Genomic DNA, 19,483 nt, shown 5'->3' with positions numbered 1-19,483 from the left:
GGGAAACACAGCTTTTAAAATCAGAAGAGCTTTTGGCAGCAGCTGTTATTTTCTATAGCGTATGGTCAGACGGCATCTAGCACAACGGTTAACAAATTCTATTTTTTTTTTTTTTAAGTATCTCGTGCATCTTCTTGCCTCTCAACCTTGATCCTAAGAGATTTAGAGACTAGGAAAAGCGGCACTTGGAGCTGCCTGTGTCACTGGAGTGCACACGTATGATACATGGAACTGTATTTCTGAATAGGAACAAACCCTTTTTTTTTTTGCCCATTAGTTCAGAGGTTAAAGTGGTAGTTGTTTTGTTTGTGGTTTTTTTCCTTTTTTTAAAAAAATACCTGTCGTTTGTTTTGGGGTTTTTATTTGTTTGGATTTTTTAACCTATTGAGGTATTATGAAAGTGAACTTCCCAGGAATTACTTTTTTTTTTTTTTTTTTTTAGCTGCATTTTTGTCATAAGGAAACCAAATCTCTGTGGCTGCTTTATACGTTCTTCTTAATTTATTTTTTCGCAATAAAGGCAAGTTATGAAAGGGCTTATCTTGCAGCAATTTGAGCATTCCATAAACAAGCAGCATCTCAGATAACCTTAGTCCCCCTGGGCTACCACACAAAACTGATTCAAAACCTTCGCAGCGTCGCTGCTGTTCTGGATGGGGCAGCTCATGACGGTTGTCTCGGGACACAGGGATTCTGAATTCCGGCTCCTCAATGCACAGTAACAGCCTCAGAGGTGAGACAGGTATGTGAGTCCCCCGGTTTGTCTTGCCGTTCCCCAGTCGTCCGTGCTGGTGACACAACAAACGGCCTTTTTGCACTAAGTCCGCCTTGCTAAGCGCAGCTTCTGCGGGGCCGGTGCTGCGGAATGATCACATAAATCACTCCTCAGCGAGGAGATCTTTTATCCACATACAGGATTTTTAATAACTTACCCTTGCATACGCTATACGTTTATTTTAAGTTCAAAATCTGTTTTCTCAAAAGGCCGATCTACTCCACCTTGTGTCTTTTCCCTACCGGTGCTTTCATGGGAGTTAAGGAGCTGGATGCAATCTGGTTGTTGAGATACACAGTGCAAATTATTACTGTGATCAGATGTTTGCGAAGCTGAACTACTGAATAGTACATAAGTGCCTTGAAATTGCACACCTAGCTTTCCATGCATTTTATGGAATCACTCAAGGGACGAATGTGAATATTCTAAATATTGTATCAGTACAAATGCAGGATTTATTTATCCTGAACTTGGTGCCTTTGTAAAGAGTTTATTGTTTGTGTTTACTCTTCCTAAAGAAAAGATGAAGAGGGATATCAAGCATGGTCAAGTCCTTCCGTTGAAGTGATATAAATAAAAAAGCAGTAATCATATGGGTAAAACATAAGTTTATGAAGTTGGTTGATTAAATGTTCTTGCCGGTCGGGCGGATGGGTTTGACTCTGCCGTTAGCGTTTCTGTTGCTGGTCCTTGATGAAGTTGTGTGAAAGAACCCAAACTGATCCATTGCTGAGCAAAAAGAAGTAAATGTCAGCGTGGATGGAAGAGCGAGGTCGATAGAAAGAAAGTGGGAAACACCCTCTGAATTCGGTAGGCAGCGGGCCGGGGGGCAGTCTGAAAAGATCACCTTGGTTTAGGATCTGGAAACAATGAACGTGTGTGGGTGCCGGAGAAACCAGCTAATGGTTGAGTGGCTTGCGCCTGAGGAGAAGTGATGCACGTGATGCAGGCTGTTCAAAGAAATTTCTGTTCCACGCCGGTGAACTTCAAACATCTGCGCATTCATTTTCAAACATCTGCAGAGGTTTTTCTCCTTTTTATGAAAGTAACTTCGGGATAGACGTCGATTTTGTTCCTGGCTGTTAGAGTACAGTTTAAAGAGCGGATATGTATAATTCGGGATGGTTTTGAATGTAGGTTTCCAGAAGACCTGAGTCATATTTTTATTAAAATTAGTCTTTTATGCCTACAATCACTGACAAAAAATATTTTCTTTGTCTAAAGCCTCACAGAGCGAGGAGCGTCTGTGTGCATTTAAAGACCCGTATCAGCAGGACCATGGGATCAGCGAGAGCCGCATCTCCCAGGAGAATGGCACAATTTTGTGCATGAAAGGTAGTACCTGCTATGGACTGTGGGAAAAAACCCGAGAAGGAGACATACATCTTGTAAAACAAGGTACGCAACGTTTCAGCACACGCGCAGAAGTTTTGCTGCTCTTTTTGCTGTTCTGTGCCCCGTCCAGCCGATCGTAAGATGCACAGCTGGACATTTTGTTTGTGCGTTGTATGAATACGTAGTTTTACACCTCCCATTTAGCACTTTTAAATATGAACAGAAGGTTTGTTTGAAATTAATGACTTCTAAAAGAGACCAAAGAGATCAATGCAGAGTTAAAGAAAAAAGCACTCAAATTGCTTGCTACTTGAGGTGTCCAGAGGAAGATGGCTTTCTTGAGTATATTGCTGTTGTGTATCGATGTAATGCTAAATTTAAAAGCGTCTCATTAAGTAAAAATATATATTCACATTGACAGGATGTTTGTTTACAAAGGAAATTGCAGTTATAGCACAAAACTGTCACATATCGCTGTCAATTTGCTGCTGTTGCACAGAGAGGGTGACGGTAGAGACGGGTAGAGGGTGTTGCAGCTGCTGGGAACGTGTTTTCATTATTGTTCTCAGGGACTCTGCTCTTGGTTCCTTGGAAACAAGTGAATGTAGTATCATGCTGAATGAAACTGGTATTTACAAACATCCTGTGCGGTTTTACTAAATCTCAGGATGGTTTGGGTTGAAGGGACCTTTGAAGGTCCCCCAGTGCCCCCCCTGCCACGAGCAGGGACATCTGCACCAGCTCAGGTTGCTCAGAGCCCCGTCCAGCCTGGTCTGGGATGTCTCCAGGGATGGTTCATCCACCACCTCTCTGGGCAGCCTGGGCAAAGGGGAATGGCACATTTCCGCTTAGAAGGCTCAGGTATTTGGGTTTTGTTATATTGAGGTTGACAGCTGGACACCTCTGATGTCGGTCTTTATTGCTACTTATATTTCTTCTCTTTGGCTGTGGTAAATTCCAAGAGAAATTCTTCAGTTTTTGGTTTAAAACGTGGTAGTGAAGTCAGACAAGCAAATTGTGATAACTGTTTTCACCCCACTCTTAAACATTTAACTGGGTAATGTACGGGTTTCTATAGATGTCTTTAATTGTCCGTGCAATAGAATTAATTTTATGCCTCCTTTAAAAATGATTCTTTGATTTGTCTCTTTTTACAGGTTGCTGGTCTCATATAGGAGACCCACAAGAGTGTCACTTTGAGGAGTGTATAGTTACAACCACCCCTTCCCTGATTCAGAATGGAACATATCGCTTCTGCTGCTGTAGTACGGACTTGTGTAACGTCAACTTCACTGAAAATTTTCCACCTCCTGACCCTACTGATACAACACCTTACAGTAAGTCAGATGTTTGCATTTCTGTTGCTTCATGGTCTAAATAATTTAGAGAAAGATCCTTGGTGCTACAATATGCAAACCCTGTGACCTTTTCATTTATACGTGACAAAAAGCAAAGAGAACAGAGCTTTTCCTTATGAGGTGTATCACATTTCTATATTCCACGGTGCTCTGCGGAGAATGAGTTCGCTGCTTGCACAGGCGTGTGCTGAATGCAGATCACGTTTTCCAAAATGATCCCTAATCTTGGGTGCTTTGGTATTTGGCTGCCCAACTTCAGAAGCCTGTGGGGATATTCAGAAGGATTCAGACTTCTTAGAACCGGCCGGTAAGTTGATCAGCATTCTGGAACCTCTGGAAGGCCCGGACTGGCTTTCCAGCCGTGGTTCCCAGGTACCTTTGGGCGGTAGAACCAGTCTCGTATCAGGCTGTTGAGATTCTCCTCAGCACTTTACAGAGCTTTGAAATCCAACTTCTTTCTTTTGCATACCTCCGATAGAGATTAACTGGCGTAACGTTCAAAGATTTCTAGTTTCAACTAGGTAGTTTTCTTCCAGATTAGATTATCTGTTATTTGTTGTAAAATCAACATAGCGTATGAGTGCGAATCAAGGGATCAGACTCCTTCACCTCGTAGTACAGGAGCAAGATCGTGATTAGCAGACACAGGGTTGTGCTGTCTTCCAACAATTAAGAAGCTGCAAAGCAGCTGAGTGGCCTCATCTAAACATTTGGGTAGGCTTTGCTAAATAGGAATTGTGAAAGAATGATTGAATAGAGGCAGGTACGGAAATGGGCGGTACAACTGTTTCTGTATGTCCAGAGTTCTTCATCAACGAAAAGTGTTTTCTGAAATGAAGATGTCTTTAAGTGGATAGAATTTACAGCAATAGAATGCAAAAAGGATAATTTGTGTTTAGAAAGGATACAATCTGTATCACCGTGCCTTTTAGGTTATTTAATCACACGGGTCACAGTCACATGGGGAACCTCCGCAGAAGGTTATCTCAGTACAACCCGCGGCCTGCGAGAGCGCTATTTCATCTGTATTTTTGTTAAGTCATTGAAAGTGTTGTATGTTGAATGGTTCTCGCGTGACAAAGTGAGGGACGTGGCCTCCTGGAGCTGTGTGGATGATCCTATAGATTTCACCGCAGGTGTGACCAAGAAGGGTTGGACCAGATGGTCCTTGTGGTCCCTCCCACCCTGGTGTTCTGTGGTTCGGTGATAGCGTGTGGTTAATTACGGGAAGCCTGATGAATTCAGCCAGCAGTTAACTACGTGTCTGTAAATGGTTTTCTTCTGATTTCCACTAGAATCACAGAGAATAAAAATTTCCTGAAATAACAAGTGGAAGTTCAGCTGTATTTTAAAAACTAACAGAACCTGAAAGTGCCAGTGACGAATCTCATCAGTTTGAGACTTCAGTATTAAGGAAAATTGTCGGTGTTCTTTTAAAAATGTTTCCTTGCAGCTAGAGGAATGATCTGTGGAAACTGCAGAATGCTGTTAGGCTCTTGAACTAAATAATGGAAAAATAACGGAGGAATAAAATATACAATCTTCTGGTGCGTTTTTTTGCGAGACAATTAACAGTGGTATATTGACAGATGTAGCCAGACTATAAAGGATTCAAGAAGACTGAATGGAAGTTAATTAAGATCTTAATGCATGTCAGATGTAACAAATCATTGTTGTCATAAAATATAGCAGTTCTTAAATACTGCACTTAATTTTTATGTTATTGTTGTCTTTTAGGACGTCAAAACATGTTTATCTCACAAGCATGTCTGTGTAGAATGGAATACCTTTTTTGTTGTTGTTCATATTGGTTAGGGCATGAATATAAGAAATCCATCTAATCTTGTAACAAAACTTTTAAAAAAAATGAAAAATAAGACTAAGGACAAACAGGTTCGTAAATAAAAAAACCCGCCAAGATTCAGACAGCTGGTTCCTGATGGCAGGAGAAGGAGAGGCTGGAGAACTGAAAATCTGAAGATGTGCTGCTAAAATGGAGCTACTAACATGCAGAAGTGCAAAGCCAGCCTCTAAACCTAAGCTTGCACTTTTGGGGAAAAAGATACTTCTTCATGCTTTGCTGAATCACTCGTGGATGAATTCATTATTCTTCAATCTTGTATTTTCACAGAAAATTGACCCCCACCCCCCAAAAAATCTTCAGGCAGTCCATGTATATACCCCTTAACCTGACCTGAAAAGGGCCAACTATGGCTTCCCGGGTAGACGATTTGAGATGTGTTTACTATATTTGCTTTGTGAAATATTTGTTTTGAGGCTTGTCAAATGTCTGCCTCTCGTGTCTACAAAATGCTTCCTAAGTTGTGAGACTGTTTTGAAGGCAAATTCATTAGTTCTGCAATCATTCATAACGCCTATTTAAATAGAATTTAAGTAACTAAAAGAGGTAAACCATCTCCTTCATTGGTCACAGGTATATTGCTGTCATGAAACATTAAAATAACATCAAGATGAAAGCAGCAATGTTTTTTTTTTCCCTCTTCAAGGCTGCATTCCTGGCATTGCAAATAAATTCGTCTTACAGCAAATGGGTGTTAAGAATATATTGTTGTGTGACAGGTGATGTATTTGCATGATACATGGAAAAAATCCCTGGCAGCAACAGTTGAGCATTACTGCTACATATAATTTTTGAGGTGACGTAGGGTTTTCTTCTCATGGCAGCACATAGTAGCTGCACTTTTTAAAGGATTTAGAAACTTAGATTAAGCAAGAGCCCTGAGATGTGGGTGCAGAGGGAAGCCGGGATTTCTGCATTTGAAAACAGCGGTTGATGATGGATTGACCTTTCCGGGGTGATGCTGTGCGGGCCTTTCTTTGCCAGCCTTCTTGCTACGTATATAAATATATATATAAAAGTCCATCTTTAAGTGCTTGTGGAATGCTGTGGAAACTTTGAGGAATTATTAACACATACGGCTGTGTCAGGTTAATTAAAGTAGTAATAGACAGTTTTAATTTGACTATTTAAGCCCCTCCCGGGATGGTGACTCCAGCACTGCCCTGGGCAGCCTGTTCCAAGGCCCCACAGCCCTTTGGGGAAGAAATTGTTCCCCAGATCCAACCTCAACCTCCCCGGCGCAACTTGAGGCCGTTTCCTCTGGTCCTGGCGCTTGTTCCTGGGGAGCAGAGCCCGACCCCCCCTGGCTCCAAGCTCCTTTCGGGCAGTTCAGAGATCAGAAGGTCTCCCCTCAGCTCCTGTTCTCCAGCTGAACCCCCAGCTCCCTCAGCCGCTCCCATCACACTTGTGCTCCAGCCCCTCACCAGCTCTGTTCCCTTCTCTCAACTCGCTCCAGCACCTCAGGGTCTTTCTTGAGCCCTCAGGTGATTCTGGTGCCCCCGGCGCCGCCATTTTGTGCGCTGAGGTGATCCCGCCACTCCTGGGGCCGCCATTTTGTGTGCTGAGGTGATCCCGCCACCCCTGGGGCCGCCATTTTGTGTGCTGAGGTGATCCCGCCACCCCTGGGGCCGCCATTTTGTGCGCTGAGGTGATCCCGCCACCCCTGGGGCTGCCATTTTGTGCGCTGAGGTGATCCCGCCACCCCCGGCGCCGCCATTTTGTGCGCTGAGGTGATCCCGCCACCCCTGGGGCCGCCATTTTGTGCGCTGAGGTGATCCCGCCACCCCTGGCGCCGCCATTTTGTGCGCTGAGGTGATCCCGCCACCCCTGGGGCCGCCATTTTGTGCGCTGAGGTGATCCCGCCACCCCTGGCGCCGCCATTTTGTGCGCTGAGGTGATCCCGCCACCCCTGGGGCCACCATTTTGTGCGCTGAGGTGATCCCGCCACCCCCGGGGCCTCCATTTTGTGTGCTGAGGTGATCCTGCCACCCCTGGGGCCGCCATTTTGTGCGCTGAGGTGATCCCGCCACCCCTGGGGCCGCCATTTTGAGCCCTGAGCTGAGGGGCCCAGAACTGCCCCCAGGATTCGCGGTTTGGCCTCCCCAGAGCCCAGCACAGGGACGGTCACTGCCCTGGGCCGGCTGGCCACACTATTTCTAATACAAGCCAGGACGCTGGTGGCCTCTTGGCCACCTGGGCACACGCTGGCTCATGTTCAGCCGCTGCCACCAACACCCCCAGGGCCTTTTCCAGCCGCTCTTCCCCAGCCCGCAGCGCTCATGGGGTTGTTGTGAGCCGAGGGCAGGACCCGGCCCTTGGCCTTGTTGCACCTCAGACAACTGGCCTCAGCCCATCCATCCAGCCGGGCCAGATCCCTCCCTGGAACCTCCCACCCCCAGCACATCAGCTCTCCCACCCAATGCCTCTGCCCAAATGCATCCGCCATACCAGGAATTTCAGGAATTAGAATTAATGTAAATAGAGAGGTACGGGGTGGTCAAAAAAGTAAACAACAGCTAACTCGAATTCTTTAGTGAAAGCCTTGCTCTCCTTTCCCCCAAATTTATTCTCAAAGGGAGTGTCACCTTAGAAGAACCCAGCTGGAGAGCAGCATCCAATATTAACTTGTAATTGAAATGCATGTATTTCATCTGGGGTCCGCGTGCAGTACCTGATGAGCGAAGTTTGTGTTTGGGCTGGTGTTTAATTTCTGCTCTGCCTAAGCTAGGAAAGTGCTCTGTAAATAAGCATTTTTCCCTCTTATTTGCATGATGTGATTTTTTCAGGTGATTTAGATGCGTGACAAAAGGGAAATCGCCAACCTTGCGAGGTGGCAGATCTTGTGTCGGGAAGGACGGAGGCGAGACTGATCTGCACGAGGATTAAAACTTGTACTCTTGAAATGGCAGGGAGTCGGGCAGGCACATCTTCCCTTCAGTACCCAGATAATGCCTTAAAAACGGGATTAAAGACCTTCACCGTGTCATAAAGCAGAGGAAGAAATATTAAGAGAGTAATTCAGGGCCTTAATATCTCTTAAAATAAGTTTACTTTGGGCCAGCGAAGTATTTGGTGCCTCCCAGGGAGTCATTTGAGGGCGCTGTGGAAAATGAAGGTGCTGAACTGCTGGGGGTGATACAGATGAACGTGCATGGAGGTGTCTGAATATGTCTCTGTCAAAAGAGAGCAGATAACGGAGGGGAAAATCAAAATGTGGCTTTTTCTTGGGAGTAATTCTTTAAGGTACAGATATGATGATGAAATATTTTGGATTTTTGGCCAGCTGTTGACAAATATGTATTTCCTTGAACCTTCCAGTTGCCTCTCTGCGTGAAATTTAATGCACGTTTAAATAAATTCTTCTATTATTTATTTTTTTGCTGTTTGTTTGGTTACAGGAAATGAATTAACTGCAGAGGGCATTGTGACGTGGCGCATGTTGCTACAAATACTTAGTGACGATGTTTTGGAAACGCGTGCTAATTAAGACTATTTATCGTGTTGTTGCAACCAAGGGAAAGGTGATAGTTACTGTGCATTAATGTAGGGGAGAAGAAGAAGTACAAGTGAAAGTCATTGCAGAGAGCCAGCAAATTATTAAAGCAATTAGTGTAGAAGGTTATTAAGAAATTCAAGTGAAAGCCCAAGTTCCTGTGGAAGGTTTTGCGAGTCACCCAAGATAACTGGTAATTCTTGTCGAGTAACTTCAGTGATTCCTATTAGAAATGGATATATCAAAAGCAGAATCTCTCAAAGATTGTTGGTGGCAGCACTTAATGTTTTAACTTCTAAGGCATCATAGTCTCCTGAGATCAAACTTGCATCCCTATTGAGTTTAAAAGTAAAGCTTTGATGTGCAGCTGGAATCTGAATACGAAATGTTAGCCGTGAAGACAAGGCCTATTTAGACAGAAAACTGTACACACAATTTTTTTTCTCGTACAGAAACATTTAATGAGTTACATGAAACCGGACTGATTTACTTGCGCCGAGATTGAAATGTTTTGGAAAGGGCTGGAAACGTTTTCGTTATTTTTCAGTATTCAGTTACGTTGAGTTAAAATTTCAGTTACGCAGCGAGCCTACAAAATGCTAAAAACTGTGTGAAATAAATTAAGAACCAGCGTGTTTATTTGAAAAAGGAGAAACATTTCAAACACTAAAACCAAGCAAACAACAAAAGCCACACACACACACACACAAAAAAAAAAGCCCTCGATTTTTAGTTTTGTAAGAGTCCATTGCCCGTCGCTCTGTCCAGCCTTACACAACTCCAGAGCTGGGCTGGTTCATTTGACACAAAACAATTCGCAAAGTTCTTTTAAAAACCTGTTGGTATCTAAAAAAGAGCTTTTTGGGTGCAAGGTGGGATTTTGATCTTGATATTGTGAGAGTGTGTTTGTGAAGTGCTAGAGCTAAAAATATTTTACTTTAGACTCCATAGAGAGCTCAGTTCTTCAAGTAGATGTGAGCATAACTTTTAGCTTATTTGTTGGACAGAATGGTCTGATTGGCATTCGAAGTGTCCTGCGTATTTCTAGTGCTACCATTTTATTGGAGTTTAAGGTCTAGAACGAAGAAAGGAAACATCTATTTTCTGAAATATAATACGGGATTTTTGCTGCCTTCAGTAATAGGGAAAACACGCATTTTAAACCGAGGAGTATCTGTAAATAGGTGACTCTCAGTTCTTGTGCAGTTCTTGAGGTGCTGATTTGCTTCTCTGCTGAAAACCAGTTGCTTATGGCTAGTACGTTGTGTGCACTTCTGAGGGTTTAAAGATCTGCAGGTATCTTTGGGTAAAACAAATACAGTAAATGTATTTTTTCCATTTACTGGGAAAGCTGAGTAGTGTCTGAGTTAGATGTTGTTGTGTGTATATAAATTCAACGCCGTAATTAGCAGATACCTGCAGGTATCCTATTTAACAACCCAGATAATTAGAGAAATATTTGGGAGCTCTCTGGATGGCAGATCGACGTATCTGCGCTTTTTGGGGATGCTGTAGATCGACGGGCTTCTGACGTAGTACTGGTAGTGAGAGGCTTCTAATAACTATTCCACCCACCCCAAACACTGTAAGACCGGGTGCTGTGAATCTTCACACTTCAAGCTGAGTTCAGGCTGCAGCACGTGGAAGCGTTTTCTCCTTTGAAGACTTGGGAATGTGGTTAGGGAGCTCTCCCCAACAAATTGCACCGGCCGAATCAGCCAAGTCGCTGCACCTCACAGTCCTTACCTGGCAAAATAAAAGCGCTATTTATGATTTGTGCATGTTCTATCTGTCCTCAGTTATTTTGGGACTTGGACTGGAGTCCAGACAGATATTGGCTTTCAGAGTCGGTCATGAATCGCTGTTCCTTTCTGAGCCTTTTCCGGTGTATATTTGTTTTCTTTATCTGGAAACTATCGTGAAAATCCTACGCATTACTTAACATTGATTGCTGGCTCCTTTCTTTATGATATAGCATCTTCAAAGAGGCGGCTGTCTGGAGGTGAAACGCTAATGGTATTTCAGTCTGGCACAGTCTTAGGAGCCGTAGGTAGATAAAGCGTTTGGTTTTGAACAATGTGAGAAGCTGTTTGTACGAGCATTTGAGTTACTTTTAGACAAAGCTGGGATTACATTGGGGGGCGCCAGGCCGAGGGCAGAGCCAGGGAGCAGGAGCCTCTCTGCGCTTATCTTTGTGAAGAGCTACTAAATGATTGCCTTCCGTGTGATTTGAATTCTTTCGGTTGCTTTCACAACTGTGCTGTCAGAGCACCTTCTGTTGGGAGTATAAAAAAAGGTTAAGAGACCTGCTTGATAGAAACTGTAGTTTGTCGCGTTCCCTCCACCGTACCAGACAAAATCTCTGCGTGCGGGTGTGTACCGGAGATCAGGGTTTAAGTCTGTTTTCCTTACAAAGAAAGGCTTATGCCATTTATTATTAATAAAGTGAGTGGCAAATACAGGTAAGAGCCTCAGATGTTTGCGTGGTGAACCCGTGACTCACCGTGTAATTCCAAATGTGCAGTTTCGTAGCCGGGGACCCAGCTCCTGACGCGTGTCGTCCCGGCTGTAACGTCTCCGTTATTTCTGCAGAACGGAGCTGTCGGGGCTGTTTGGGGGTCCCGGGGATCCGAGGTGACCTTTTGGCTTTCTGGCCACCAGAAACCATGTGCTTCAAACCACCAGAGGACTCAGTCTGTCCGCGCCGCCTCCACGTGCTCCAGGTTGCACCAGCGCAGGGGATTCCGAGCTGTTGCTTTCAAATCCAAATAACTCCTGCTGTTGCTGTCCGAACAGGAGAAGACGGCAGCAAATTCACTAAAATCTCGGTGAAGATTCCGGCGAGTGGCATTGTGCTATTGAAAGGCCTTCAAGCAAACAGAGATTCGTGCTGGTACCAAAGGGCTATTTAGGTTCGTGCTGCTAATATCACCAAGAAAGCGTAATAGGGCAGATTAGGGTGAGGGGAACTCCTGAAAACGCGATAAGAAGACTTATATTAAATATAAAGAGTTCCTCAGTCCACAACTATGTCTATATAACTGTACTGAGCCTTTCTTTGCATCTTTTCACGTAGGTTAAAGTGTTTGTGGTGTTCCTCTTCCCAGTCACATTGCGGTTTTGTTCTTTTTCCGTGATAGTTTTGGGGATGTTCCTTCCTTATGTACTGAAGTAGCTGCTGTTGATGTATACTGTTCATTTTTGTTATTTTTCACAGTGCTGTGTTGCTATGGACACTAATACTGAGCACTGGAGTTGGGAGGCCGAGTGTTACGTGCATTTTTGCGCGAGACAGGCTTTCCGTTGTCGCAATTCTCATCAGGACCGAATTTGTGATAGGAACTCTGACTTTTAATTGCAGCTCTTACAAATCTGCAGAATGTTTGTTTTGGTGTTGTGGGGTTTTTTTATCTTCTATGCTTTCAATATTAGAATAAGTATCTTTCTAACTACTGAATGTCATCAGATTTATGTAGACAGTCAATACATTTTTTTTTTCCCTCAGAAGTCTGTTTAGATTTTCGATGTTTTATTTTGAGATACTAAGATATTTATTCTGTAACACATTTGGTAATTTGAAAGAAATCAATATATTTCTTGGCCTTAAAATTTAACTTATACAAGTTTTACCTTACTTCAGTTAATTGGTTTAGTATACTTCCATATAAAGTTGATTCACGGAAGAACATTTGCTCTACAGACATGTCTGAAGGGAATAAGTTAGAAATTCAGTCTCTAAGGGGAAGGTATTGAAAGAGGGACTTTCTATTGTCTTAGCTATTTTTTTTTTCTTGTTTTAGAGTAGAAAGAGTGATTTGCCGTTTTCTGGGAGGTCTGAGGAAGGACTGCTTTTCCCGAGAAATCTGATACCAAGTTGCATTGAGACTGAACAGGAGTTTGTGATCCAGGTCTTTTAAATTCCTTTGAAGGTTCTGGTGAGGTAGATTCAGTGCTTCAGCATTTATGCATTTATTTTAAAGTCGGAGCCCACAAAATATTGCACATATGTTTCCTGGCATTAGGCAAATTATTTCCTCGAAGTGTCTGCAGTATGTGCGAATGACATTAGACAGCTTTCAACTTGGGCCTGGGTTTTTGCTTCCTTTAGACTGGTGGTGTGAGACTCAGAAACTGCTTGCAAGCCTGTAAATATTTTCTTAGACTAGCAAAAAACGCCTCGTTCCAGAGATTTGTATTGACTTCAAAACTATACATACTTTGAGCAAGGGTAAGGCATCCTTGCATCCTCTATAAAAGCACTTTAGGAAGTGTGAAGTGATTTCTTTGCTGTGCCAAGTGCAAATATTTCTGTGTATCTTCGAGGGAGGGTTCAGTGTCCCGCGCATCGATCTGCTCACGAGCAGATGGCTGGGTCTGGATCTGGAGGAACATGTGGCTGATGTGGGCTCTGGGCAGCTGGGCCATCTCTGTGGAGCTGCTGATACCATTGTTGCTTGGTCATAGTTGCGTTGCTCCCGTTAATGCATTAACTCGCTGGAAAAGTAGTGGCGTGGGGTGCAGAAAGAGAACTTTGAACCCCGATGAATTAGGGTAAACGTTACAAAACACAAGTACAGTTTTTGTATATATGTCCTTTTGACGTGGAAGGTTTTGCTGTTTAAAAAAACCAAAACATCAAAACCAAACACGAAACAAAACAACCCCAAGCACCCAAGGGCAGAGAAAACACCCGCGTTCGCACCAGCGTGACCTCCTGAAAGGCAGAGGTCTGAACTGCCGCAAATACAAATTGGTTGTATTCCAACTGCTGTTCCGCTCCCCTCCGTTTCTGTTCTCTGAGGACGTAATTGCGGCGAATAAGGCAAAAGGGACGATGCCGATTGAACCGCGGTGAATGGCAAAACGTTCTTCCTTTGAACGCAGGTCCAGGTAGGGAAACCTCGGTGAAAACCCATCGCGAAGCCACGACGGGGTAGATGAACGTGCAGAAAATAGCTGAGCTGGGGTTTGAAAAAGTTCTTACTGGCCCTGAAGAGAAACGAGAGCTTTTCTCTGCCCTCCCCGGCCCTGTCAGCAGGTCGGTCAGGCACTGTTTCTATATAGATCAGTTAAATGGGATATTATTATTAGTATTAGTATTAGTATTTTTAAATTAAAAGAGAAAAGATCAAGCTCTACTGTAGAGAGAAAGTTTTCATAGTAGTCTTGAGGTGTTAGATATCGGTTAAGAGGGCAATAATAATTACATTTTGCTAATGGGGAAATAAACTGTGAATCCTTAATTTCACTGAATATTCCAGAATAAACCAAATGAAATAAGGTACTAAAGAGAGCGGTCTGACCAGCTGCCGAAGCTGTTCCGGGCTGAGCCAGTGTGCGCTGTGGAGCACGCTAATGAAACAGTGCCCAGGTAGGTGCTCTTACCTGCGGTGTTTTGCTTCTGGAGAAGCAAATATGTGCTTGCAAATGCTTTTCCAAGTTGGAATATCTGCTTAGAGCTGTAATTTAGCTGTATCTCTATTGTTTGGCAGAAATGTGCTCAAGTCCTTGACAACTTGCTACGTTACTGCTGTGAACTGGGCTCCCGATGGACCTTTCCTGGATTTGAAATCTTACAGCAAAGGGATGTTTAGGAAGAGAAATAGGAAATGCGTCCTGTAAGCATTGTAGACATCATAGAAGACTCGGGGTTCCTTTTTGAAAGGATAAGTTGGGAAACAGAACTCTTGTCTAAAACAGCAGCAGGACGGTACCTGCTCGGCGGCAGAACCGATGTGATTCCCTGTGAACTGCTAGAAGGGATGAGCTGTGGCTGCTCCTACTTTGTGTTACAGCAGGAACACCTGGCAGGAACGAGTCAGTCTCCAGTTTAATTTTGTTTCGTGGTTTCACAAAAAAACGTTTCTGTTTGTTTAATGGGACTTGAGGCTTTTGCCATTCATTTAACAGGATTTCACGGCGCACTCAGGATTTAAGTAAATCAGATTGACAGAAGCCTTCTTTGTGTTCATTTTTCAAAAGGCTGCTTTTCCTATTCTAATTTCCACAGTATTTGTGTAAATAAGTGTCTTGTGAAGATATCGATCTGAGTCTTACAGTTTAAGGGGTGGGTCGGGCTGGGAATGGAGAGGGACGGACAGATGGATGGATGGACAGAGGGATGGATGGACGGATGAATGGACAAATGGATGGATGGGTGCTTCAGCTGGTGCTCGTGCTGCCAGGAACCAACATCCATCTCCTCTGAAAACAAGTACTTAGATCCACAGAGGGCTTTTGCATAAGTGCAAACTAAGATTTGCTGCTTATCGTTATTGTCTTTTTCATCTTCATGTTATTTTAAGGTAATCAGAATAACTTTGAAGTTAGGGAAGGTGCTGTTGTATAACCGGCTAACATACAGCACAGAGTCACCCACCTACCATCAGGCTGCGCTAGATCTGAGCCAGAAACAGAACCCCAGTTTCTCTTGGCTTTATATTTCCAGTTCCAGAAAAAATTTCTTTCATTTAGGGGAAAAAATTTTAAAAAAGGCATTTACACATCTCTACCATAGCCACTCGTGTGCCCTTCCAGCAGATGCAGCTGTTTGAAGAAGGTGGCTGCAGCTGATGCCTTGGAAACAGAAGCTGCACATCAGTGGAGACTGTTGATCTTGCCGAGGTCCTTTCTCTTTTCTTCTACTTAATTTCCTTCTGCTCACCTGGAATAGCGTGTTCAGCTTCGGTCCCTGCTGTACCAGGGTCATCAAGATGATCCAAGGACCAGGAGGGAAGGCTGAGAGAACCGGGGTTGTGCAGCCTGGGGAACGCAGGACACCTCAGCACCACGGTCCAGCGTTTCAAAGGTGGCTACGAAGAGGATGGAGATTCCTTTTTTTACAAGGAGAATACAGGAGAATAAGAAGGAGGACAAACGGGACATGTACTTTCACGTTAGACTTTGTGCTTCTGCACCACGGTAGGAAGAGTTGGAGCAGACGCGGATATTTCTTGAATTTGCGTTAGCCAGACAAACACAATCTCGAATGTTTCTAAAATGTCAGGCAGGTTTAACTCGCAGCTCTGTAGCACACGCCTTGAGATTTAAAATTCCAAAACCTTTTACGTACAAGAATGTACATCATACTGAGTTGTACTGAAAGTATAGAAAAATGTTCTTGAAATGAAGAAAGTAGGAAGAGCGAAGTTTTAGTACAAAAAATATTTGCTACACTTGAGGATGATTACAGTTGAGGATTACGGCATCAAGATGACTTTGGACATTAGATCTGAAGTACTCAGACATAAACCAGAAACATAACGAAAGGTTTTGTCAGAACTGCTCCTCGCCCTGTCTGTTGGTTACTGATTTTGGGCTTTTACTTGAACAGGTTAGTTGCCTAAAATTGTGCTATAGTTCAGATTTTGTTGCATGTTTGGGGAAATGATCTTGGGATGAGCACCCCGTACAGTCGTGTCCGTGAAATCAGTTCACTTTTCATCACCTCTTGCTAAGGTTGACAGGAAAAAAACATTTGCAAATGCAGGCACATGGGATCAGAGCTGCCCTTGCTGAAAGATTGGAGGGGCTTGTTTGCTCACCCATGTAAAAATAGGCATTTTAGTGTTTTGCTGTCATTTTTGGGCTCTATTTTTAGTGCCTGGGAACATTACAAACATGAAATATTTAGCTGTTGAGCCTGTTGGTTTTAAAATAACTTAAAATAGCTTCAAGAGGCTTTCCTCATTTTTTTTCATCGCAGCACATGCATTTTTTGATGCAGTGTTTAAAAACAGTGCCGTTATGTTGAAGCCAGTGTTACCCTTCGGTATGATAAGGAAGAAGTCCCGTTGCTCCAAGATCAATATAAGGGGATAATGTAGAAGTTTCTTTCAGCCTTTTTAGTAAAAAACCATTTTTCTGACTATTTCAATAAAGATGTCCCCAGTATGTGGTTAAGTGCCCAAATTAGCTTTCCATTAAGCTTGGAGGCAAGTTTGAAGTGTACTCAAATGCAGTTTGCCTATGGAAGCAAGGTATTTCTTTTATTGCTGTGGTAACCAAGTATTTATCGATCTATAGGAAACTTTAGAAAGATCTTTTTAATTGCCATTCGTTTTACATACATCATGATATGATTGTAAGAGTCTCTTCAGTAGGGTTAGAAATTGCACTGGAGACGCTGGAACTCACAGAAGAAAAGGCAGAAAGAGGAGTTATGCTGGGTTTTTATCAGCTCGGGAATTAGTTCTGTGCAAACGTGACAAGCTGCTAATTCACTTCTCTGCCAAAGAAATTACCACACGTGCTTAATTTTTAAGTTTCATCTGTCAGTGCAGCCTTCGGTTTTCAAAACAAACAAAAACAGGCAAATCTAATACCCGCAGCCTGGCTCCAGATTCCTCTGGAGCATGTTATGGAAAAGAAATTTTACAGCCCAAGCGGGATGGGACGGCGCTTCCAGTCTCCTGAGCGTCTGGTGCTTTCTTACAGCCCAGGTTCCGTAAAGCGGGGCGATTATTTGAAAAGAAATCCAAATTTTAGCTCTTCCGATGTGGGGAAAAAACCCACCAAACAAACACAGAAAGATGTGTCATACAGGACGCATCACGACAATAAGTATGTGAGATTCTATACAAAAAGTTAAAATCAGTCAAATATAAGGATGCTAAGTGCAAAGTGGGAACACACTGATGACTATTTAAATCTTTTCTTCAAATAATGGAATGAATGGAGCTAGGTGCAAATTTTCTGCTTCATCTAAGCCAGTAGACTGGAAACCAGGGATTTGCTCTGTTTCCAGTTGCAAAAGAAAACTGCCTTAGAGTGGCTGGCCAGCGGGTTTATTTTGTTAAATAATATTGCAGCATCTCCCACAAAAAAAATACAGTTCCCGTTGTGCTTTCGTCTGCGTGAGCGGTGAGTGCTCAGTCCTCTTCCAGCAAGGTTTTCTTGCTAACTTCATTGTGCATTCCGGTGCCTCCAAAAACTGCATGTGAAACAGTGCTCCTTAACTTTGGCTTAAGTTTTGAAGGTGGTCACGTTGACGGGTTATCAGATATCCACGTTTTATACTGTCTTATTACAAAATTTGGACATGGATTTTAATTTTATTGATAATCTGTCAAGCAAATTATTAATAAATAAATAACGTAGTAAATATTAATATTAATAAATGATAAACAGAAGGATGCAGCCTCACTTCAAGCTGACAAGTGCATAAATCAGAATTAGGATGACGGTTGTTTTAAGACATGCACCCCTGAAAGCTTAGGTGAACGGCAAAAGATTTTTAGAAAATAACTATATTTTTCCTCTCATTGTGCTCAGCTGTGCATGGGTTTAATGGAAAACTGGCAATAGCTCCTGCTGGAGTTCATCGTACAGGTCTGTAGAATATAACTTTATTCCAACCTTGTCATTCCAGCTTAACTAAAAATGTGGTTTAAATGTGTTTAGTTCGCTCGGTGTAGAAGGCGGTGTGGTTGGGATTCTTGTTTGCATATATGAAAGTCTGACTTACGTCCATGGTTTCTAAAAGGCTACTAACATATTTCTTTGCTACTAGTTCTCTGCTTACCGTTTTTTTATTTTTCTTTCGCTTTTTCTTCCCTGCTCTGAATGAATTTAAGATTTACTTAAAATAGTTGGAGTTGTTTTGTTTGCATGGGAGGCTCTCTGGCCGTTGGCTGTAGCGTGCTGAAGGCCGAGCTCCCTTTGCTGTGGGGTGATGGATCAGGAATGAGGTGGTGTCGGTTGGGAAGAAATCACAGAATCACAGAATGTCGGGGGTTGGAAAGGACCTCGAAAGCTCATCCGGTGCAACCCCCCCGCCGGAGCAGGAACACCCAGCTGAGGTTACACAGGAAGGTGTCCAGGCGGGTTGGAATGTCTGCAGAGAAGGAGACTCCACAGCCTCCCTGGGCAGCCTGGGCCAGGCTCTGGCACCCTCACCAGGAAGAAGTTTCTTCTCAAATTTAAGTGGAACCTCTTGTCTTCCAGCTTGAACCCATTACCCCTTGCCTTGCTGTTGGTTGTCACCCAGAAGAGCCTGGCTCCATCCTCCTGACACTCCCCCTTTCCATATTGATCCCCATGAATGAGTCACCCCTCAGTCTCCTCTTCTCCAGCTCCAGAGCCCCAGCTCCTCAGCCTTTCCTCACACGGGAGATGCTCCGCTCCCTTCAGCATCTTCGTGGCTGCGCTGGACTCTCTCCAGCAGTTCCCTGTCCTTCTGGAACTGAGGGGCCCACAACTGGACACAATATTCCAGATGGGGTCTCACCAGGGCAGAGCAGAGGGGCAGGAGAACCTCTCTGACCTACTGACCACCCCCTTCTAATCCCCGCCAGGTCCCATTGGCCTTCCTGGCCACAAGGGCCCAGTGCTGGCTCATGGTCACCCTGCTGTCCCCAGGACCCCCAGGTCCGTGACTGTCCAGAAAAGAGGGAAAAAAAGAGACCTGAGGAGGTGTTTTGGTTTGGCTGGCACGCACTGCTAGAACGCAGTCAGGGCTGAGGCCTGTCTTACGTGTTGGGGGAGATTCCTACGCCGCACTTGATGGAAGATTTGTGTAGAAACTGACTGAGCCTTCTGCGGGCCCCTGGAAAAGATCGCTTGTTGTGTGTTTTGTCAATGGGCCGAGATCTTATCGCTGTCATACACAGGGCCACCGTGTAAAGGCCACTTCGAAAGCAAGCGGAAGTCCCTTTTCCGAA

At 43.8% G+C, this 19,483-nt stretch overlaps 1 protein-coding gene across 1 annotated transcript in view; it reads left to right on the top strand.

The window, feature by feature from the left end:
• Window positions 1-19,483, top strand: part of BMPR2 (bone morphogenetic protein receptor type 2) — an 87,882-nt gene that overhangs the window by 37,185 nt on the left and 31,214 nt on the right. The window contains exons 2-3 of the mRNA XM_065637746.1: window positions 2,000-2,173; window positions 3,268-3,447. Of these exons, the coding sequence (XP_065493818.1) occupies window positions 2,000-2,173; window positions 3,268-3,447 (354 nt within the window). The remainder of the gene's footprint in view (window positions 1-1,999; window positions 2,174-3,267; window positions 3,448-19,483) is intronic.

The sequence above is a fragment of the Caloenas nicobarica genome, chromosome 6, assembly GCF_036013445.1.
Source record: "Caloenas nicobarica isolate bCalNic1 chromosome 6, bCalNic1.hap1, whole genome shotgun sequence".
In the NCBI taxonomy this organism is placed as follows: domain Eukaryota; kingdom Metazoa; phylum Chordata; class Aves; order Columbiformes; family Columbidae; genus Caloenas; species Caloenas nicobarica.
This window is presented reverse-complemented; position numbering and strand designations above follow the sequence as displayed.